Genomic DNA, 24,265 nt, shown 5'->3' with positions numbered 1-24,265 from the left:
CGGCTGGACAGCCTAAAATTCTTTTTGTCCATTTTTTTTCAGGTGAGTCAGCCTCAGTCTAAAACCTAGTGTTTCTGTGATGGTGGCTTGTGTGCTTGCTGGTACTGTCAACTTGACACAAACTAGAGTCATCTGAAAAGAGGGAACCTCAATTGAAAAAAAAAAAAAAAATGTCTCTGTAAAATCTGGCTGTAGGACATTTTCTTAATTAGTGATTGAAGGGTGAGGGCCCGCCCATTATGGGTGGTGCCAACCCTGGCCTGGTCCTAAGTTCCATAGGAAAGCAGGCTGAGCAGTCAGTAAGCAGCACCCTCCAGGGCCTTTGCCTCAGCCCCTGCCTCCAGGTTCTTGCCCTGCTTGGGTTCCTGCCCTCACTGCTTTTGAAGATGAACGGTTAAAAGAACTGTGTGGCCAGATGGTGGTGGTGCACACCTTTATTCCCAGCACTCGGGGGGCAGAGGCAGGCGGATCTCTGTGAGTTTGAAGCCAGCCTGGTCTACAGAGCAAGTTCCAGGACAGGCTCCAAAGCTACACAGAGAAACCCTGTCTCAGGGAAAAAAAAAACAAAGAAAAGGGGGAAAAAAAGAATGAAAGAAAGAAAAAGAAAAAACTGTGTGTAAAATAAACCCTTTCTTCCCCAAGTTATTTTTGCTTACAGTGTTTTATCACAGCAATCACAACTAAGACCATGTGTAAGTTCCTAGCGCCCATTTACCATCACTCAGCTAAGGTTTTAGACAGGACCCGGTGTGGGACTGTGAAGACCATGGAGCCACAGGCAGGTGAGTTTCTCTGAGGAAAAGAACTGGCAGAGAGTACGGGGCATAGACAGAAGGACAGGCTGGGTGGGTACCCTATGGGAGCCCTGGAAGTCAAGGACATTGGGTATCTTAGTCACTGGAAGGGCCAGTTTGATGTTTTCCTAGAACTGATGTGTTCGTGCTCATCTAGTCTGTATAGTGAACATGTTGTCATTTGTTCTTACACCCAGAAACAAGAGCAGCACATCTCAGCCATGGTCTGGAGATATAGTTCAGGGGGTAGAGTGTTTGCATGGCATGCATTCAATCCCTAGCACTGAATAGAACTGGGCACGGTGATGCATAGAGGCAGAAGGCTGAGAACTGGAGCATCAAGCTCAGTTACAGAGGGGGTTAGAGGCTAAACTGGACTACATGAGATCATATCTCACCAAAACAAAAAACAAGTATGAAAAGAAGGCTCAGCAGATAAAGGCACTTGCTGCTAAGCTTGATTTAGATCCCTGAGTTAGAACCAGCCCGGTCTACAAAGTTAGTTCCAGAACAGCCTCCAAAGCCACAGAGAAACCCTGTCTTGAATAAATAAATAAATAAATAAATAAATAAATAATAATAATAATAATAAAAGACAGGTACACCTGCACCTATTCCTATTGGAGAGGACTTGTCTAGAATACTGACAATCCCTCCATTTGCAGAGAGAGGAAGAGAAGGGAGTACATACTGCTACTGACAATCGGAGGCTACTGCGGGGCTCTACTAACCACTTCCCCAGAACTTTGAATTATGGGAACTAAAACTCTCTTCTGGAGGTTGAGGGGGAAGATTGCTGTTCACATAATGGTTAAAAACATATGCAACATAACCTTAAAAGGCTAGATTGGACCTGGGTGTGGTAATGCACCCCTACAATCCCGGCACTTGGGAAGTATAAGCAAAAGAACGCAAAGTTCAAGATCGTCTCTTGCCACACAGCGAGTCTGAGATCAGTCTGGGTCACATGACCCTATCTCCAAAACAAACAAACAAAATATTACATTGCTGTAGTGTAAATCCGACTACACGTTGCTCTTTAGTCTAAGAGAGTGGGCAGGACCTGAACATTCCAGAATAAATTTATATACTATAAAAAACTGTTTCAGTAAAAGGGGTATAAGGAAGTAATAAGGTGTATTTTAAAAGGTTCACAATTGTGGGAATGGGAAGATGGTTAGTGGGTAAGGCTCTTAGTACACAAGCATGGGTTTGAATCTCTAGAACCCACATACAAATCCAGGTTTGATGGTAATATTACACTGATGCTGGGGGTCAGAGACAAGTGGGTCCTGGGGCTCACTGGCCAGCTAGCCTTGTCTAACCAGAAAGCCCCAGATTTAATAAGAGACACTGCCTCAAATAATAATAATAATAATCAGTAATAATAAAAGTAGAAAAACAATTGAAGAAGACATTCCAGTCTCTGACCTCTGCGTTTTCAAACTGAGAGTGCATCACACACACACACACACACACACACACACACACACACACACACACAAAGCACTTTCTGGGGAGCAGATGTCTGTCAAGACTCCCCGACATCATTAAGCAAAAAATCCCAACAATGATGCTGACCACAGAATTTGCTGTCGAAGCCATACCCCCCCCCTCCTGAAGCAAATCAGGCACTAGTAATCACTGTGCTGGGAGATACAACCAGAGCCTGTGTCCTAACTCTCGACTCTAATTCCTCTCATCACAGCCTTCTGATTGTGCCAATGTGTCTGAGATAAGTCTTCCATTTTTAAATGTACTAACACTGAAAGTCAAGGTATTTCTTGTGACTCAGTTGAACACTGGGCTCTCCTCCCAAATCTGTTTTAATACAGCAGTACCCCCAACAGACAGTGACCCCTTCTAATCATCATTGAGAGCAACCTGCCTTCTTTTCCCATGAGTTACAGCCTCATCAAAGTACTTTGTTACTTGGAATGAGGAACCCAAGACTGGGTGCATAGACTTTAAGGCCAATGTCCTGCTCTGGGAATGAGGAGGGTTCCATCCTGCCTTGTGCAGCTGTACTGGAGAAGCTTGTGCTTCAGGGTCTCCTGGGTAGCAACAGGGCCCCCTCCCCGCTGGAAACTCAAAAAGGCAGTGAGTACAGTGGGCAGTCTTGTTTAGGTCTGAGGAGTTGAATTTGAATGAGATGTGTATTTGCCAGCTAGTCCCAGGTTCAGTGACAGATCCTGTCTCAAAATTTTTTTTCTAAGTAAAATGAGGTCATTAAGACTGGGCAGGAGGTGCCAGGTTTTGGCGCACACCTTTAATCCCAGCACTCAGGAGGCAGAGGCAGGAGGATCTCTCTGAGTTTGAGGTAAGCCTGGCCTACATAGTGAGTTCTGGGACAGCCAGGGCTACATAGAGAAACCCTGTCTTGAAAAGCAAGCAAACCAACAAAAAAACCAAAGAGATGATGGCCATTCGTGGCACACGCCTTTAATCCCATAACTCAGGAGGCAAAGGCAGGTGGATCTCTATGAGACCAGCCTGGTATACAAGAGCTAGTTCCAGGACAGGCAGGCTCCAAAGCTACACAGAGAAACCCTGTCTCAAAAAAACCAACCAACCAACCAAATAAACAAACAATAAAACCCCAAAACAAAAAGGCTGGGTGGTAGGGACCCACATGATTGCCCAGGGTGGCCTGCCTTAGAGGGGAAAACATGGGCCCACTGAGCATCACAAAGGCACTATTATGGTGAGCAAATATGTGTTAGAGTATGGGGGAGAGAGACAGAGAGAGAAAAAGGTACACATTCTGCGAAGAGAGGCAGACCTGAAGAGGTGAAGGTGATGAGCAGTCGGCTGGGGTGGGTAGCTTACCACCCAGAGCCATGGTGATGTCTGGACCTGGGTTGCTGCCAAGACCCACGTCTGGGTCTGTGGTCCTGTGTTGATATCCATGGTTCCTGTTACCACTGATAGGTTAGAGCTACACAGAATTGGCCCCTGCTCTTCCCTGGCTGGAGGAAGATCTGGCTTTGCCCCTCGCCAGCTACAGGAGAACAGGCCCTGCACCTCACCTGGGCCGCACAGTAGAGTTCACCCTGTTGACAGGGGGTGGGGAGTAAGAGGGTGGGGGAATGGGAGCCAGCCCTGAGAATGTGAGTGTGGGAGAGCTGGCCCTGGGGTCATGAGAACGGCCCTGGGGTCATGAGAACGGCCCTGCCCCTCAGCAGCTCTGGGGAGAGCGGCCCCTGCACCTCACCTGGGCAACACAGTAGAGCTGACCCTGAAGGTGTAGGTGTGGGTGAGCCTGCCCTGAGGGCAAGAAAGTAGGAGAACCAGCCCTGCTCCTTGCTGCTTAGGGGAAACAAGCCAAGGCTGTGTTGGAGAGCTCACCCTGGTATTGAGCATGGGAGACCAACCCAGCAACCACCCAGGCCCCGGCCCAGGCCCAGAACCAGGGCCCAGGCCCAGGACCAGGGCTATGAGTTGACCCACCACAGCATCCACCCCATCTGTGATCTTCTGGAGCATGTGAAGGGGCCAGGCCTGCAGACCCAAAGCTGCAGGACCTCCATGACACAGGGCATTAACAGAACATCTAAGAGGAGGCCCAGTGAGGGTCCAGTGCTGAAACCAGAGGCCTCAAACCAGACAATGACTCTGCAATGAACACTTGCGAGTAAAGCTATATGGACTAAAGGGTAATTTTATTTTATTTATTTGGGAGGGGCAGGTCACTAGAGCAGTGGGTGGACACGAAGGGATGGGGAGATGAATGGGATTAAGATGCGTGATGTGAAAGCCACAAAGAATGAATTAAAAGTTAAGAAAAAAATGTAAAATGAAGCAGTAATGAAATTGAGGAAGACATCCCAGTGTCAGCCTCTGGCCTTCCCGTGTCTGACCGGGGACTGCATAGCACACGTGCCCGTGTGTGTCTGTCTGTGTGTGCATGGTGAAAGGAGAGGACTGTCTCCCATAAGTTGTCCCCTGACTCCATGCATACTGTGGCGCGCGTGAACTCACACACACACACAAACAAAGCACACACACACACATACGCACGCACGCACGCACGCACTAACAAAGCACATACAACCAGAAAAAGCAGAGAAAGGACCTTTGTTACAGCCAATGTAGCTGCGACTCAGATAAATGACTAGAGGTAAGAGTTGACTAACCGCGGCACCTGTTATCACTGAAAGCAGAGAGGAAAGGGCTGCTGAGTTGGCCCTGCCCCTCCCTGGCTGCAGCACTGGGCTGACATGGCTCATGAAGGGGAAGGGCATGGGGGCATGGAACCGAAGCACTAGTGTATTAAAAATACTGAGATTTGTTAGTAAAAATGCTACAACATGTAATTCAACAAAATAATAGTAAAATAATGTGTATCTTAGGGTTTTCGTTGCTGTAAAAGGACACAATGACTATGGCAACTTTTATAAAGAAAACATTTAATTGTTGTGGCTCATTTAGGGTTTCAGAGTTTTGGTCTGTTATCACCGTGCTAGGAAGCATGGCAGTGTGCAGGCAGATGTGGTGCTGCAGCGGAGAATGCTACGTCTTGCAGGCAACAGGAAGTCAACTGGGACACTGGGCAGTATCCTGAGCATAGGAAACCTCAAAGCCCGCCCCGCACAGCGACACACTTCCTGAAATAAGACCACGCCCACTCCAACAAAGCCACACCTCCTAATAGTACCACTCCCTATGAGATTATGTGATGGGAGATGCCATTATGTATATATGTTTCTCATACTAGTTAATGAATTAAGCACTGTTGGCCAATAGGAAGGAAGATAGGAGTGAGTAGGGGACAAGGAGGAAAGAGGAAGTAGTGAGTAAGGAGAGCCAAGATGGAGAGTCTGGAGAAAGCAGAATGCCGCCGGCTCCCCGGTAAGAGAAATACATAGATCAGCAGAGCTAGCCGATAAGAAACTAGTACCTGGCCAACAGCATCATATCAAATACAGAGTCTCTGTGTGTTAATTGGGGCTGGCCGGCGGCGGGACAAGACCAGCGGCAGGCAGGAAAAACATACTCCTTACAATTATGAGTCCAATTACATTCAAACTATCACAATATGTAAAACGATGAAAGTCTCTGGAAGTAACTTACTTATTTTGTCCAATTGTCTCAAAGTCTTTGACAACAATCACAAGGGAAGATGAAGAGTCCAGCGGTATCCCTCTCAAGTCAAATTCCAAAATCTGTTCACAGAAAGGTTATGAAAACAAAAAGGCTGTTAAAGAGAATATAAGATATACTGGACAACAGTTTTTAGTGATAATCTTTTGAATAACTAAGTTCTAGGGTTTGTGTGCCAAGAAAAGAGACTAGATAGAGATTCAGGGAATTTGTGGGTCACTCCTGGCTTCCCATTTTCTAGATCTTGGGGCTATAGCTGGGTCATCAAACCTCTGACTCATGGTCAGAAAAATGAACTTAACGCCTACAACTGTGGAGAAAACACTTCCTTCAGTGGTTATTTTTAAACCCTGTTCTTTTTATGCATTACTATTGAACAGTAATGAATAGCCCAGAAACCCAACTTCTAAGATGCTTTAGCTCTTTACTTTAAGCCCCACTTGCTCTGTGCTGTGATTTATCTAGTTGCTGTTTTTATTTCTCAGCACCTCACTTTAATTCAGTAGCTTGTTTTCTAATAATAGATGCAAATGGGACAACAAAGCATCATGGATGCCCTTGACTGACTAGATAATCAACTGATTATTCAAACCCCCTTGTTTGAATAGAAGGAGAAATTTAACTCACAGTTCCTATGAGAAAACACCCTCCAGTCCCAAGGAGTGTGGGGCTGGCATGTCACTGAGATTTGGGTTCAGCTACAAAACGGCAGGTAGGATTCTTAATTGTTCACTGCATTTGCAAAATAAAGGGGGGAAACACATTGGAAACAAAATGGAGTAAGGTGGGTGAGGACTTTATGTAGGTAATGACCTCATGTGACAACAGACCTCTCTTCTTGAGTCATGTGGATTGAGAGGCATGTCAGATTATCCAACTCAAAAGCAATGAAAGCATGCAAATGTGATTTTGCTCTGTTTTGTCCTTGGAGCTCCTTTTCAGGTCCTAGGAATGCACAGCAAGGTACCACGGACCTCTTGCTTTCACAGGTCTTAATGTTCAGTTGGCTGTGTTGTGAATTACAGAAAGTAGACATCCTCACAAACCTGCAGACAACAAGGGTTTCCCACAGGTGCTTCAAGAGGTTTCTCAGCTTTACCTCAATGATGCCAAGATACAGTCCTTATATTTAAACATAATAAAAGAAGTTGGCAAAGGGAAGAATTTGGGATGGGTGAAAAGGAAGTCTCCCTGTGATGACTCAGGGAAAACAAAGACATTGATCCAGTCCAGGGAGGTTTAGCCCAGCTTTTGAAAGGAACAATGGGACTTGTCATCAAAAAATTAGTCAAACAGGGAAAATCTTACTCTGTGGGAAGAACGAAACATTTCATCTATCTGTAAAAATATGAAACTCTGAGCCACTTATAAAATAAATGCAAAGTCAACAGTGTGTGTATGTGTGTTTGTGTGTGTGTATGTTAGGGGTGCAAATAAGCTACACGATTTCCTTTCAGTAGAATATTACATAGCCATGAAAATACTTCTGAATGATACTAATACATGCTTGGGATATGATAATAAGAAGAAATAGCATAGGAAATCACGTTAATTTATAGTGCATAATAGTGTTTCAGACATCAAATATGTTCATTGAGAAAGCAATTATTGACACATATAGAAGTTAACTATTTGTTTCTAGAGCAGTAGTTCTTAACCTTCCTACTATGGCGACCCTTTAATACAGTTCTTCATCTTGCGATGACCCACAACCATAAATTTATTTTTGTTGCTACTTCATAACTGTAATTTTGCTACTTTTCTGAATCATTGTTGAGAATCCACGAGTTGAGAACCACTCTGCCAGAGGGTTAGGTCAAAGTGTCTGTTGTAATGCTGTGTTAGCTAGTTTTATGCCATCTTGACATAAGTCAGAGTCATTTTGTTTTTTGTATTCTTGAGATAGGTTTTTGGTTTTTTGGGTTTCTTTTTAATTTCTTTCTTGAGACAGGATCCTGAAACTGGTTATTTAGACAGATCAGGCTGCTCTTGAATTCACAGAGGTCCACCTGCCTCTGCCTCCCAAGTGCTAGAATTAAAGGTGTGCACCACTATGCCCAACTATGCCAGAATCATTTTGGAAGTGAGACCCTCAATTGAGAAAATGCCTCCACCAGACTGGCCTACAGATAACCCTGTGGTGTGTTTTCTAGATTGATGATTGTGCGGGAGGTCCCAGGTCATTGTGTGCCACCCTTGGGCTGGTGGTCCTGCGTGCTATAAGAGGCTAAGCAAGCCATGAGGAGCAAACCAGGAAATCCATTCCTCTGAGGTCTCTGCGAGTTCCTGCTTCCAGGTTCCTGCCCTGCTTGGGCTCCTGTCCTGACTTCCCTGGGTGATGGAAGCTACAAGCTGAAATAAACCCTTTCTTTCTTAGGTTACTTTTGATCATGATGTTTTATCACAGCAATAGAAACCTTAACTAAGACAAATATTTACCTCAAGTCCTACAACTTCTACTAGAGAACTTTACTTTTATCACATAAATCAGTAAATGTTATTACTTAACTAGATAATTGAAGTATGGAGGGATTGCCTTTTGATGAATGCCATGTACATGGTTCTACAGGGAGCTTTCCAAGACTAGAAATGTTCTAATGTCCACTGTTTTACTGAGGAAGTGGATGGGGTCATAGGTCAAGCTTGTGACTAGGCTAGGACTCCTCCGTCCTGCCCAGGCTCTGTGGACTCATCTCTGGTGTGCAGGAAATGGGCACAAGTCCTGGCCAATGAGCTGCTCTGATCTTTGGGAGGGGATTGGAAGGAATAGGAGTGTGGTGTGGAGACTTTCCTCCAAAGAAGAGCATCAAGCACAGTCCAAAGAGGAGACAACTGGACAAAGCTTACCCTTTAAAACAAAGTTGACAAAACAAACAAAAACAAAAACAAAAAACAAAAAACAAGCAAAAACAATGAAGTCACCTCATTCCAGATGGGGTTCAGTTCATTATCAACTTTCTTTGTTTTCTTTTTCTCATCTGCAAATAAAAAAAAGTAAGCGATTCAATCAACTAGAAATAATTAAAGATCATGTACCATCCATTTGACACCTCTAAAAAGCCATTCCTCAGAGCCACCATTTACCCTTTCATCTACTAGCTGTGGGGAACAGAGTCAGTTTACCTGGAGTTAAGGAAAAAGAATTGAACATCATGGTGATGCTGCTCTGCTCCGCCCTCCCTCACTCGGGCCTCCCAGCTGGCCTTTCCACTTTGCTGCAGAAAGAATCCAAGGGGACTGACCTTTGAGAAGTGGGTGGCCATTCTACAGATGAACACACTGAGGATGGAACATGACACAATGACCTCACCGGTGACAGTGGGGCCTGATAGAAACCTGAGAGCTCAACTCAGAAACCCTCATTGTCCCAAAGTTGGTAAGACAACACCATGGCTTAGCAATTGAGCTGGGTGCCTTCCCTGAAGCCTCATCCACACCCTCATCCAGAAAGGACTTCTGCCTGCTACCAGTGGGGAACTTGGAGGTTCCCTTCACTCCTGGACCACCTTTGGAGACCTAAGATCTTTTTCCTCTATGCCTGAGCCTGGAAAGTCCATCTACCCTAATGAGGAAATGGGTAAATCCAGCCAATACCTCAAGTTGTTTTAGGGTCCCTGTGTCTATCCTCTGCTACTTACCAAAATAAAAGCTTGCCTCATCTCATCTCCTTGGAAGTTGTATTTTTTATGGTTACTATTGTCATACCTCCTTTCACAGCTAAGGCAATTGAGGTTAATAACATATTTCACAGTTACCCAATCACTAAGTGGTAGGGGTTGGGTTTGAACCCAGGCAGGTGCACTTTGAAGTCATGCCTAATCATTGCTTTTGCTCTGCTACTGAGGAGTGTGGGGGTAGTGGGTTTTGCTCAGCTGCTTGCCACATCACTTCTGCTCCCAGCACACAGACACACAGCCAGTGGGGGGAGGATGGGGGGATAGGGAATGTCGGGGGCAGGGTGTGGGGGACTAACCACCTCATTCTCCCAAGACCTCAGCATAGCAGTGCTGTGAGTCATGACCCTCACTCTGCTAAGCATTAACTTTTCCACTTGAGAGGGCATCACATGGTCCAGCTGGCTTTCTTTCTTAGCTTCCCTCCTAGAGGAAGAGGAATAATGTGACAAATGACCGGCCAGCTCAGGCCCAGGCACCTCACAGCAATGGTTCTCTAGTGAGGTCTTCCACACACATTAATCAACTCCTTCATCCCTCCACCCAGCAATATATATAAATGCCACTTGCCAGGCATTGAACTGGACACTGAGAGAGATACAAAATTACCAGCCTGTATGTGCTCTTGACCCTCAGGTGGTCTAAGGAGGGGTGGGGGGAGAATCCAGAGGTAACTGGAGAGATACAAAATTACCAGCCTGTATGTGCTCTTGACCCTCAGGTGGTCTAAGGGGGGGGGGGGGAGAATCCAGAGGTAACCGACAAGGGAAGGGTGATTTCAGTTGCCATCTAAGGGATACAGAAAATGAAAAGTCAGAGGGAAGAAAGGTGATGCCAAGCTTGGGTACTACAAAATACCTCACAGAGGAAAAAGAGGCAGAGTCGGGGTTGGATGAGAAGGTGGGATTGATGAGACATTCATTTGAGGAAGTGGCAATGAGGTGGGCAGGAGGGGGGGGGCAAGTCAGTCACTTCTGGGGACGCTGCACAGCTCAGTGGGCTGGAAGCCAGGGGGCATGAAAGGCTGCATAGGAAGGTTATAGCCAGCCACACTGTGAGCCTTGGATTCCATGTGGTTGCATTTGGCTGATACAAGCCGATGAAGGAAAGAGAAGATTAGAATCCAGTCTTGAGGACTTTCAGAAGTTCACAACCCAACAAGGAAAACCAAGTTACCCCCAAAACGCCTAACACATGCTGCTGAACACATGGCCCAGGCAGATGTTGAGAACAATGGATAGTCAGTGAAGCCAAACAGAACCTGGCTGACCACAGACCAGGTGGAGCTATTCACCTGGAACTTCCAGTAGATTCCAGCCTAGTCACACGACAAATGCTAAAGGCATTTCCTTGGGGGTTGGGGGTGGGGTCAGTGAGAACCAGGCATTGCTGAACTTCTACAGGCTCCTTTTATGAACCCTACACAAGATCACAGAGCTAGGAAGAAGGCCTCTAGCCAGGCCTAGTCTGATTCAAAGATCCTCTATTTAACCCATGCTCTCTCCTAGCTACCCAGCAAACAAGGATGAAGGAAAGAGGACATCGGTTTCTGCCCCCTTTTGGAGAAACTCAGCTGGATCTCTCCCAATGAGGAGGTTCTGATTTGCATCAAAAGGTGCATACATCGTATTTTATCAAAATCCTACTCTCACACATAAACACATCAGTCCAACAAAAAAAGTAGAAAAAAGTAGAAAAACTAATTTCTTATCAGTAGCCACAGGCAGACATTTATTGGATCTATTCAGTGTATTCCACCTCTTTTCTTCCCACCAAAGGTCAGAGTGGCAGACTCTGGACATCAGATTAAATGGCCGGAAGTGCCCTCTCCCTTCTCCCATCACCTACGTCGGTGGGCTGCCACTTCTGCAGTTATTAAGATAACGCTTCCTCCCTTTGGAAAGGAACTGAGCACTTTCATCCCAGAACAAAACAACAGACTCAAAAGCAGAACACTTTGGGCCACGGCTGGAAGCATTCTTCAGGGCACTTCCTGTTTGCTGATTAGTGGAGCCTGCCTGTGGCTCTGCTCTGAAAAGCTGAAGCCGTGTACCAGCCTCCATGCCAGACAGCCAGACACCTCTGTCTGCCTCCACAGAATAACTGCTTGGCTGGTCACTGTTCGCACTGTGTGAGACCCTCTGTCAACTTGACACAGCCAGACATACCCTGGGAAGGAGACTCTCAAGGGATTGTGTACGTTGCCTTGGCCTGTGGGTGTGTCTGCGGGGGTTCTCCTATTATATTCTTTGGTATGGGAAGACCAAGACATCTGGAAGCCTTCCCTAGGTATGAGGGCCTGAAGTGTATACACTTCAGGAGAAAGCCAGCAAGCCAGCAGAATTAATGTCTTGAGGCCTTGGACCACGGATGTGTCATGACTATTTGCTTCAAGTTCCTGTCAGGGTGACTTAACACGATGGATGCAGCATGGAGCTGTGATAACACATCCTTTCTCCTCCATGTTGCTTTTCATCAGGATAGTTTATGGCAACAGAAATGAATCTAGGACAGACCCTACACACAAGGCCTGAGAGAGAACTCAAGGCTGGCCAGCCTGTTCCAGCTGTGCAGAGGCCAGCCATGCTGTGCATGCAGGTAGGCTTGACAGTTTATAATGGGTGGAGTCGGAATAGAGCTTTACTTTCCCTGTGGGTTACTTTTTTGTGGTTGTGACGAGAGCACCTGAAAAGTTCACTTTGGTGTACAGCCCAGAGACAGTCCATCATGGCAGAGGAAAAATGGACACTGGTGCTTGGCTCCTCCTTTTTTTTATTCATTCTGGAACCTCAGCCCTGAAGTAACACCATCCGCATTCAGTGTGAGTGTTCTCAACCCAGTCTAGGAAAATCCTCAGACATACCCAGGCTTGTCTCCCACATGATTCTGGAATCAGTCAAGTACCGTTGGTATTCACTGTCACACCCTTCATCATGTAGGTGGTCCTCATCTGAACACTTCAAAGTCCTAAAAGTAAACCCAGAGTTCCCCAGAGAAGACATTCTACCTCAAGATACAACAGACGCTCTGGGCATGCGTTTACAGCCACACCCTCCAGTCCTCAGCCTTCACCCAGTACTGTCACCCTATGTCAAACTTCAGACCTGCAAGTGCTCAATCACATAAGCAACTGCCAATTCCTTAAACAAAACATGTCTCTTTCTCTGCCCCTCTCATTTACACACGTGCACACGTGCACACACACACACGCGCGCACACTCACACACACACCAACACACACACATGCGCACTCACTCATATATCCCCATCACCCTATTGTTTTTTTACAGAGAACCTGACCTAGTTAACTAATCGCAGCCATTGTTCTTAATAATAACATCTGCAATGGTATCAGGTTTTAACACACTTCCAACATACACATCAGTGGCCCTAAAACCCATGCAGGGAAGCAATAGTTGTTGGCCAACTCTCCTAGTAGATTTTACAGTTTCGAGGTGTTGTTGGAGTTCCCTGAAGCTCTAGGTTTGATCATAAACCGAGCATGGTGATATGTGTCATCTCAGTACTCAGGGGTGACGGTACAAGGATCAAACGTTCAAAGTCACCTTTGGCTGCAGAGGAAGTTCAAGACCAGCCTGGGCTACATGAGGCCTTTTCTCATAAACAGTGACAAAAGAATTTTGGGGTTGGTGCGATGGCTCAGTGGTTAAGACTTGCTGCCTTTGAAGATGACCAGGGCTCTGTTCCCAGGGCCCACAACCGTCTGTAACTCCAGTTCCAGGGGATCTGGTACTCTCTTCTAGCCTCCTCAGGCACCAGACACACACAGTGCACAAACATGCAGACACTCAGGCAAACACATACATATACAAAAAAGACCTTGAGTTTAGCCCTGAATCTAAATTTGTCCTCCCGATCAAAGCTTCTGGGTTCTCTGGTCTATGCCCCTTTCTTCTGAGAAATGGACAGCCACATATAAATTCATCCCACATCTTGCTAAACAATGTCCCAGAACATCTAAGCCTTTACACATGGTTAACAATTATTAAGTTTTCAAAGTGGCCATTATTCCCACACTTTCCAATGAGTTATCCGATTCCATCCTAACAGTTCTCCGTGGTAAGTCCTGTGATTATCACCCATTATCAGAAGTCACACAGAAAGCAAATGGTGGACCTGGAATTTCAACATTGTGGTTAAAACACAGGACAGTTTCCAAAGCTGGAGGATCAAGGTAGGACTGTGGCTCATTGGGACTGGATGGACAGCTCATCAGTTAAGAGTGCTCACTGCTCTTGAAGAAAACCTGAGTCTCACTCCCAGCACCCATGTGGGACAGCACACAACCACATGTAACTCCGGTTCTCAGGGGAATCTAATACCTCCAACCTCTGCAGGCACTAGCACTCATGTGTATACACACACACACACACACACACATACACACACACGTGCACACACATGCATACATACTCACATGCATGCACACATGCCCATACATAGATGCATACAAACAATAAAAATCAATCTTAAAGAATATGACTCCTAGAGGGGAGGTTGGGGCGGGGAGGATGCACTTGGGATAGCTCTTAAATTACCTAAAAACAAAACAAACAAAACAAAACAAAACAAAAAAGAGGAATAGGACTCCTTGAGGGTCATGACTATAATGTATCAATACTGTTATTCAGGTGTCCCACAGAGTGCTTGTGGACAGAGAGCTTTTCCATGGTTTGTGTGGCTGGACATCCCGGGTATGCATAAGTGCGATGAGTAGGGTTGACTTAATGATTAAAAGAGAGCATGAATACGAATCTACAGTGTTGAGTCTAAGCACTGAGCAAACAGCAGCCATTGGAGTGTTTTTCATTAAGATACCAGGGCAGCACGCCATTCTGCCTTCCCTTGGGCGTTCCCAGGCCCCACAGCCACAGGGGACAGGCCTGGTGGAATAATCCTTCATGGCTCCATTCTCGATCTCAGTGGCCACCCAGAGTAGTGAGAGCATGGGCAGTGACTGTCGTGATTGTCAGTCAGCCTGGCAACCGACAGGATGGGGCAATCCCATGAGGACCAGGGACCAGAGCTGTCTGTAGCGGGGAAAGGGGGACTTCTCAGACCCCAGGAGTTAAAGGGAGTCCCGGAAAGCCAGCCAGCAGAACTTTCTGGAGGCATGCCTGACTTTTTCATTCCAGCCCCGGCTGCCCCAATACTTCAGAAAGATGTTGCCAAACAAGTTCAAGGAAAGTGCACCGGGGCCAAACCGCAAGCACGATACAAAGAAGGAGCTTTGTATATTTCTGAGGCAGCCGATAACATAGACACAGGAACACCCCAGGCCAAAGCAGGCTGGGTTCCTGCTCCTCCATCTGCAGCCCAATGCCCCACTGGCCTCTCAGATGTCCTTTCGGGTTGTGAGCTCCTGAATGAAACACTAGTCCTCCAAGGGACTTGTAAACCCTGGCAGCATGAGAGACTCACAAAAGACCCCACTTAAAGCCAACCTGGAAATGGTCCCCAGCCCCACTGGCAGCCAGACGACTCTGTGTGGGTACTATAATCACACACATGCCCAAACTTACTTTGGGGTACTAGTGTGCCCACTTTATAGAAATGGAAGCAGGCGATATTAACTGACTTGCCCAAGGCTTCCTACAGGGAAAAGGGCTGGGCAGTCTTTTGCTCCACAAGAGGCAACCTCTCACCCCACAGTTAATCTTGGGTCTTTGAGGAGAGCTTCACCGTTGCCAACAATTTAATGCATCTCAGCTCTCCTTCCTAGGCTGCAGTTGGCTCTGGCCTCTAGCTCCTGAATAAGCTGGCCGGTTGTTAGATGCAGATCTAAGAAAGAATGGGGAGTCAGGGATGGAGGTGGGCTGCTCTTTGTCAGGGGTATCTAGGAAGGAACAGAGGGTAGAATTAAAGTGAGAGATTCCATGGCAAAGAGAACTCACTGTGCACTGAGCGGATGGAAAGGTCATGCCCAGACTATGACATCTGATGCATGTCCAGGTTCTGTTCCTTCTCTGCCTCTTCCTGGCTACACAGCTCTGCTCTTCCCCAGTCCTGCTGAGGTGCACACCCTCCTCACTTACAAAACAGAAATATACCCCAGCAACTCTTAGGGCTGTGAACAACAAATAAGACCAAGCTCATGAAATGACTTTGGACACTGTGTTTGAGGAAGGGCTTCTTCTCCAAGCCATGCTACTCGTATAGATAATATCGGAAGTCTCAAACAAAGCCTTTGAGGTCAGAAGTGTCCAGACCAAAGGTCCCAGTGCCCAGACTCTGACCCCAGTAGGGTAAGAAACCCAAGAGCTGACTCTCCCAAGGAAATGCAAGAGTAGAAAAGGAAGACCATGGAGTCAGCTACGGTGGTTCATGCTTTTGACCCAGAAACTCAGAAGATGAAGGCAGGGGGATCTCTGTGAGTGAAAGGCCAACCTGCTCTACATAGAAAGTTCCAGGACAGCCAGAGCTGCATAGGGAGTCACTATTTAGAAAAACAAAAAAGAAAGAAAACTATATTACGTTACTCCTTTGGAAGAAATAGAGTACCAAACGTGCCGAGGGTAGGAGAGCGTCGGTCAGGAATAGACATGGCTGAGAGAACACTTGGCTCCTCATAAGAAACAACAGTGTAACGGCAGCCTCAGCACCTACTATGAGATTTTACCTAGATACTTAATCCACACTACCCAAAATCGTTTCCCTAGCTCTAAAAGATTTCATTCTGGACTGAAGAGCAGGCTGGGGGGGGGGAAGCACTTGCTAAGGAGGACTTGAGTTTGTACCAGCAATATCAGCTGGGAGATGGGAAGATTGGAAAGAGTGGTAGCTTCTAGTCTAGCCAAGCCTAAAAACTGCAAGGTTCAATGAGAGACTCTGTCTCAAAGGAAGAAGGTGAGAGCAATAGAGAATGCTCAGTCTTCTCCTTTGACCTCCACATGCTCATCAAGCACGCCTACCTCATACAAACAGACATATAACATATACACACAAACACAACTTAAGGAAAGACTTCATTGCCAGGTGGTGGTGGTGGGCAGCACACACTATAAACCCAGCACTCAGAGAGCAGAGAAAGGTAGATGTCTGTGAGTCTGAGACCAGACTGGTCTACAGGACAGGACAGCCAGGGCTACACAGAGAAACTCCATCTTCAAAAACTAAAAACAAACAAAAAACTACAGATTTTCAGTGACAAAATAAATTAATTAAAATGAAACCAATAGATGTAAAATTGTTACACAGTCCATAACAGCTGCCAAGTTCTCATCATCAACATAAGGACAATTTTCCAGGCTTAAAACATTCGATTAATCAAACTCCCCTCTGCTTACAGAGCAGCCTATTGGCTGCCTGTGGGCAGGGTGTAAGCTCAGCTTGCTCCCCATTCTCCAAAGAGCCCTCACCCATAGTTATTGAGTAATTCATGTTTATAAGGCCCAAGCAGATACCACCAATAGGGAGAGATAGGGAGGGCCTAGGCAGTGAGGAGGGATGAGCAGAAAAATAATGTTTTACATTGTTTATTAGAAGAAAGATAGTAGCAGGCATGGTGGCGCACACCTTTAATCCCAGTACTGGGAGGCAGAGGCAGGCGGGTCTCTGTGAGTTTGAGAACAGCCTGGTCTACAAAACAAGTTTCAGGACAGCCAGGGCTGTTACACAAAGAAAGAAAGAAAGAAAGAAAGAAAGAAAGAAAGAAAGAAAGAAAGAAAGGAAGGAAGGAAGGAAGGAAGGAAGGAAGAAAGAAAGAAAACGAGCAGAATTGTTTTCCCAATCCATATGTAGTGCTGCTGGGATGAAAAATGTGGTGTAGGTAAAAAAATCAACAAAAATAGAAACGTGTGGTGAAATGAAATGAGGCCCCAGCCTGCCAGTTAAATGTGAGATTAAAGAATACTTAGTGTATAATAAACTAGGCCTCAGTTCCTGCTAATAAAATAGTCTTATCTTACTTATCAGTGGAACGATACACTGCTAAGCTGTGTCACCTCTGGGCCTCTGAGTCACAGCCTGTCATAAATGTTTGCATTACCTTGTGGCAGCCATGAGGGCTAGGTTTTGTTCCTTCTCTCTCTATTAAGAAATACTTTTTGTTCTTGGTAAACTTTCTCCTGCTTTCTGACTAGTTCCGAATGACCCCAGCATACTGGACAACCCAATCCTTGTAGAGGGGGGCAGAGTATTCATTTGACTTGGTATCAGACTCAACTATGTGCGGGTCTCCTCATCTACACTGAGCTCCATCAGAGCCCAGGGATCAATCTGGAATCCAATTAAACCCAGCCCTGCCTATGCCCAAGTTCCCTGCATGCAACACGAAGATGAAAGACTTCCCTAAGAAAACAATGGGGATTCAATAATGCACACCGTGGAAGCACGCAGGAGCGCTGAGCAAGGGGCGCTAGAGTGGCATGTGATGATCCCTCAGGCTGGCCATCTAGTCCAAGGCTCCACAACACTCATCGGAGTACGCACTCAGTGTGATCTCTGCTCTCACGGCCAGAGTGTAAATCCTCACACCTGTGCTGTGTGAGGTAATGACTCTCCATTTGATAGATGATGTCACTGGGATCAGGAGGTGCTAACAACCATGAACAAGTAGAAGATATATGGACTCTCGGACACTGCGGCCATCCCATTAACTGTGCTGTCCTATAGGCCATGAGTAAACACACACATTAGGTACATTTAAATTTGTTGCAGTTAATATTAGAATTTCAATCCCTTGGTTACAGTGGCGGCATTTGGGTGAGTGGCAACCACACATGGCTAGTGGATCGCACAGCGGCACAGATCTCGATTGACTATTTTTATGTCATAAGAGTTTCTATTGGATAGCGCGTCTCTAGATAATGGTGCACACAGTTGGTCTGCAGAAAGTGATTGAAGAATGGCATCTTCAAAATTAACTAACTGTTCTGATTTCAGCACGTGGACTGGTCATTTTAACACGACATGAAAACCACTCTAGACTCAGCTCAGCCTTCTAAAGGAGAGCTTCCAGCTCCTGCCAGGTATACACACAAATTTACTGTCTCTTTAGTACCCAACTTCGCTCACTGGCTTTTCACTTGTCAATGGGCAAAGAGATCCAGACTTCAAGAGGTGAGGTGAAGATAAACCTCCTTTTAGGTCCAGACACCTGAGACACACCATCTTGTTTTATCTTTATAAAGAGATATTAGGACAGCTGGGTAAACTGAGGCTTGGAGAGGTTCTTGCAACTCATAAGATTAAAGCTCTAGTGCCAGGTATGGTGGCGCAGGCCTTTAATCCCTGGCACAACTCTGGCCACTTAACCTCAGCAATCACTGTAGCCATTGTCTACATTGTGCTAATGAGGCAATTGAGCTGAAAGTTCACTACGAAGGGGGTTGCTACCTATGAACCTGCCTGGCCCATTCATTGAGACAGATATTATCAAAAACCCGAGACAGTGTTGTCCACGAAGCTGAGACATTGGAATCTCCATGCACTGCAAATAGAGCAGCTGCTGTGGAACACAGCAGGAAATTAGAAACAAAATGATGGTAGGATCCAGTGATTCCAACTCTGACTTCCTACCCCCCCCCCCAGAAAATGAACATAGGCTCATCTTTTCATCCCACTGTTCATAGTGGCATTATTCACCATAGCCTAAAGGTAAGAGAAACATCATGAATATGTAATAACAGAAGTATGTTGAGATGGTAAATGCTGCTTTTCACCGCAACTAAAAACAAAACCTTGTGCTTAAGAGAGGTCCTGGTACACTCACACCAATAAGTCAGAAATAGGCTCTGCCTTAAGATTCTAGTGCAGCCAGGCAGTGGTGACACTCACCTTTAATTCCAGCACTTGAGAGGCAGAGACAGGCGGATCTCTGTGAGTTTGAGGCCAGTCTGGTCTACAAAGTGAGTTCCAGGACTGCTAGGGCTGTTACACAGAGAAACCCTGTCTCAAAATATCAAAATAAAAAAAAAAAAAAAAACAATCTGGTGCAATCATAGCTAAAGGGGATCCCACTTATTTTGAGCAACTAAGCCTGGGCTGTGCCTGAGAAAAGTCCCCCAGGATTCTGTGCATCCCTCCAGAGATGGGAGGAGAGATCTCAGAGAGGGAGGGTATGAACTCTTGAAAGTATTTTAGATATTTTATCTCTACCGCTCCTTATAACACCCTAGGAGGGGAACATTTTCCCCAACATTTTATAGACGACGATTTGAAAGCTTTAAGTATAGGTGCTCAAAGATATTCACCTCCTAGTAATAAAAACAGGGGTGAAACTTGACCTCCCTAGTCCAAAGACCATCCCTTTCCCCACACTGTGTTGATCATAGAATGAAGGGGCCATTTGTATAGGGGATCGGGTCAAGTGATTGATTGAAGATAGGCCTAGTTCCCTGGGCTGAAAGGAGATGAGTCAAGTGGTTCAACTTGTAGGTCTTCAGGTCTCACGCTGCAGTAGATACATCTGGTATACCTGCTTTGTATGTCCTGGGCTGCTACACTCTTTGGCCACAGCGGATTGGGGTGAATCAATCTGACAACAACTGAGCCAGCTGGAATCACTCAGGGGACAGAGGGGAGGGAAAGAGAGAGCACATAAGTCTTGCCTGACATGAGTCTTGCTCCTGTGAAGCCCATAACCTGGACTCTGTAAGGATTCCTCTGTAGCTTTAGAAATGTCCACCGTTCCCTCAAACAAGTTTAAATAGGCTTGTGCTGGCAGAATGACTCCTGACTGTGACAGCTTACCCTTCCAAGTTGGACAGAGGTTCGGGGAAAGAAGTGAATGAGACCCACATCTCAGCTTGGCTGAGGAAATGCCAGCTATGTTTGTTTTCAGATATCACTTTCACATTCTAAGCTGTTGTCCCTGGTTGCCTCCCTTTTGATGGTCTCTCACAGAGCCACCCCACCCACCCCGCTCACCCACAGGGTAAACACTGGGACAGGGCACAGGGCAGTCTGGTGTTTTCATTTCACGGTGAAGTGCAAGAAGGGTGGCCCCATTCACCTTTGAGATGTGGTTTCCTCACTAATTTGGATCAATCAGGCCGTTTCCTTTGTATATTTCATTAGCTCTTCCCTTCTGATGGCAGCTGAAGGAGCTCCCTCTGCCCTAGGGAGCATGTGACTCAATAAACCCAAGCAATCTCCCAGACTATTGGGGATGCCATTCACAAAGAGGTTTCCCAGTAGTCACCAGTGAATCACAATTCCCTAACCAGACTACTCTTGTTCACCTCACCTCATAAATCCACAATTCCAGTCGTTTGTGATTGTTTCAAAGCCCGGAATATTCTCTTCCTTCTCCCTCTGTCCCTCCCTCTCTCTCTTTTTCATTCCTAGAACTTCACTTCAGGCCTTAAATTTTTGATCCTCCTATCTCAGGCTCCCAGATGCTAAGATGTAAACCTTTTCCAGAGGCCTCTTAACTTCTACTTTTCCTTTAATTAAGACCAAATTAAATGTCAACATCTTCTCCTCAAAGTTTCGTTTTCTATTTACTCTTTGTTTGTTTGCTTGCTTGCTTTGGTTTGGTTTAATTTGGTCTCCCTATATATGCCTGGTCTGAAACTAGATATGTAGACCAGGCTGGCCTTGAACTTGTAGTGATCCTCTTGCATCTGTTTCTCAGGTCTAGGGTTACAGGAATATGCCACCAATTCTGTCTTCTTTTTATTCCTAAATTGCAAATTTCCCATGCTTGTTCTAGTCTGTATCTCATGCTAATGTCCTAATTGGTTGGTCCTATTTTGGTTGTCCTAATTGGTTGTCCTAATTGGTTGGTAGGCCTAGAAGAACAGAACATATTCAGTCTGGTTTTCACTTTGGCTCTTTACAACTGTCTGGTACACTGTAGGACTCCATGAAAGCAACTTATCAAACTGGAGGGGAATTTAGAATTCCTATGTGCAAGGCCTTCTGGGTTTCCACTGAACCCTCAGGTAACCCTGCGAGCTAGGCGGTTATGCTCCTTTGCTTTTCTGGTGCTGTGTATATTTGGCTTGCATGTTCTGATCCCTAATGATCATAAAGGAAGCCAAGGTGGGAACCTGGAGCTGGGAACTAGAGCAGAGACCATGGAGGAGCACTGATTACTTACTGGTTTTCTCACTATCCTTGCTTAGCTCACTTTCTAACTCAGAACCATCTCCCCAGGGATGGCACCACCCACAGTGGTCTAGGCCCTCCCACATCAATCATTAATCAAGAAAGTGCCCCCACAACCTTGCCTACAGGCCAATCTGATGCAGGCAACTCCTCAGTTAAGGTTCCTTCTCCCCAGGTGACTCTAGTTTGTGTCAAGTTGCTTAAAAAAAAAAAAAAAAAAAAAAAAAAAAAAAAACTAACACTGAGTATTATGTAAAACACTGAAGACGTTTCATTGGCTCCTGAGCAATTACAAAATAAGTGGCAATTAGAATTCTCATTCAGGCCTGGCTGGCTCTAGAGCCCAGGGCCTTTGCTCTGCAATAGCCAATTAGAAGTTAGTTGATAAAGGCTTAAGGTGACAGATGTCCCACGTCTATGTCTGTGAGAACTGTGCTCAGAGTACACCCGTGTTCAACAGAGCAGCTGTTCGGTGGCTGCTGTAACACTAGAGTGTTCTAGACAGCGTTTGTGCTGGAGATCAGCACACATTTCACATACAAATTTTCAGCATGGAAGGCAGCAGCTTCTCATAGTTCTTCGCAGGTATAAGAATGCAAACGTCAACTTGTCTGGATAGCACATGCTACCAACCGGCTATGCTCAGTGTTCAGGAATGTGCGGAGCAATAAGTAGCTCTTTTCCCAAATCCATCCACCAAGCACCGAGAGAATTTTAAGTGTTAACTCTTCTGAACAAAAGATGGGCCAATCACCATGCCCCCCTTCAGTATTACAAATAATAATAATAATAACAACAACAATAGGCTTTATTACTCCAAGATGCCTCTACTACCAGCTCTTTGCTTTCAATGGTCAACACTGAAAAAGCATATCCACATTAATGTGTCAGCTGTTGGTGAAGGCATAAACATGCCATGCCACTGGAGCAGGGTTTAGAACCCCTAGGGGCAGGGAGAAACCAGAAAGTGCCAGTGCCCCTGGCTGAGGGCACAGTGGTGAGCTATGCTGTGGAGAAGGGAAGGAAGAATAGGGCATGCTAATTAATTTCTAAAAGGCAACTGTGGTTTTGCAAATGACCGAGAGCCAAAGAATGTGCCTTTGGGAAATGTACAGTCTCCATGCTTCGGCAGGGTGGGGCCACCACCCTTCAGTAGTGAGTGTCCAAGCCCGTTTCTCCCGGAAGTGAGGAGAATGACTCAGTAGATTAAACAGTTTGCCTTCCTGAGTATTTGCCATTACAATATCATGGTTCTATTGAAGTACCCATGTTCCATGACCATCATTAGCTGGGAAGAATCTTCTAGACTCTATAATGTACCATAGGTAGATCAAGGTTCTATATGACTACAGTGAATAAGCCTCGTGAGATCTTTCATCCATCATATTTCACCATTCTTAGTGGAATCTCACAGGTTTTTAAAGTTTATCTAAAAGTTCTTTTTAAAAGTTATCCCTGGACAGTAGGGGCATGGCTCAGTGGGCAAAGTGCTTGCTGAGCAAGGGCAAGGACCTGAGTTCAAATCTCCACAGCCTACATAAAGCTGTACACATTGTGATTCTATCATTCCAATTCTTTTCATGAAAAGGCAGGAGAATCCTCAGAAATTTGTGTGCCAGCTACAAACAAGCAACCTGCCTCAATAGACTGTGAGATGAGAATCCCCACTCAAGGCTAACCTCTGACCTCCACACATGCGCCACCGGCATGTACACTGTATACACACACACACAGCACACACATACAGATACATGCACACAAAAAGAAAAGGAAAAAAGAAGGAAAGAAAATGTCACAGGGTTTTGAATGTTTCTCATACAAGGAAATAAAAAATCTTAAGGTAGTAATTATGCCAATTTGCACACACACACACACACACACACACACACACAATATCCTTACTATGTTCCCCAACCTGGCTTTGAATTCAAACCTTCACTCTGTACCACATGCCCAGTAGTCTGGCATATTACACCGTATTGCAGTGCTGCACCATATCTCAAAAGTATAAACCATCACTGTGCCACATAAATAAATTACACTTAAAAATAGAAAACAAACTTGCAGCAGGAATATCTCTCTTTCTGTCTCTCTCTTTGTCTCTCTCTCTCTCTGTCTCTCTCTCCGCCTCTCTCTCTCACACACACACACACTCAGAGGCACATTCTGTATTATATCTCCAAATGAAAATAAAATCAAATGACAAATTTCAGATAGTAATTTCTTTTTATTTATTTGATTCTGGTTCATCATTGCATTTATTTGTTATTATTATTATGATGATGATGATGAAACTATTTGATTGGCTATTGTAACTACTCAGTGAAATTCATTGAGATTCATAGACTTCCAGTCTGATTAATTTTAGTGTGGGATGTTTTTCACTTGCAAGAATTTTTATACTACAGTTTCAAGCAGTAATTTCAAATAACAAAGAGGATCTTATTAAGAAACAGGGCCAGTGAGATGGCTCGGGGTGTAGGTAAATGAGAACAGGTAAGAAGACCCACAGGCTATGAAAATCTCCACAGATGTATTCCTTCCAGAGAGACCATTACTGATCCCCACTCCCACCCCCACACCCAAAGATTCTTAAGGAGAGGAAGTGGCTTCCTTAAG

General features: G+C 45.5%; 1 protein-coding gene across 4 annotated transcripts in view; it reads right to left on the bottom strand.

Moving 5' to 3' along the window:
- Myof (myoferlin) overlaps window positions 1-24,265 on the bottom strand; it is a 138,516-nt gene that overhangs the window by 108,630 nt on the left and 5,621 nt on the right. For all 4 annotated transcript variants that reach the window (XM_051199900.1, XM_051199902.1, XM_051199901.1 and 1 more), the window contains exons 2-3: window positions 8,820-8,875; window positions 5,868-5,959 (exon numbers count right to left, since the gene is read on the bottom strand). In XM_051199900.1, the coding sequence (XP_051055857.1) occupies window positions 5,868-5,959; window positions 8,820-8,875 (148 nt within the window). The remainder of the gene's footprint in view (window positions 1-5,867; window positions 5,960-8,819; window positions 8,876-24,265) is intronic.

Source organism: Phodopus roborovskii, unplaced genomic scaffold (assembly GCF_943737965.1).
Source record: "Phodopus roborovskii unplaced genomic scaffold, PHOROB, whole genome shotgun sequence".
In the NCBI taxonomy this organism is placed as follows: Eukaryota; Metazoa; Chordata; class Mammalia; order Rodentia; family Cricetidae; genus Phodopus; species Phodopus roborovskii.
Note: the sequence above shows the minus strand (reverse complement) of the source record. Positions and strands in the feature narration are given on the sequence as shown.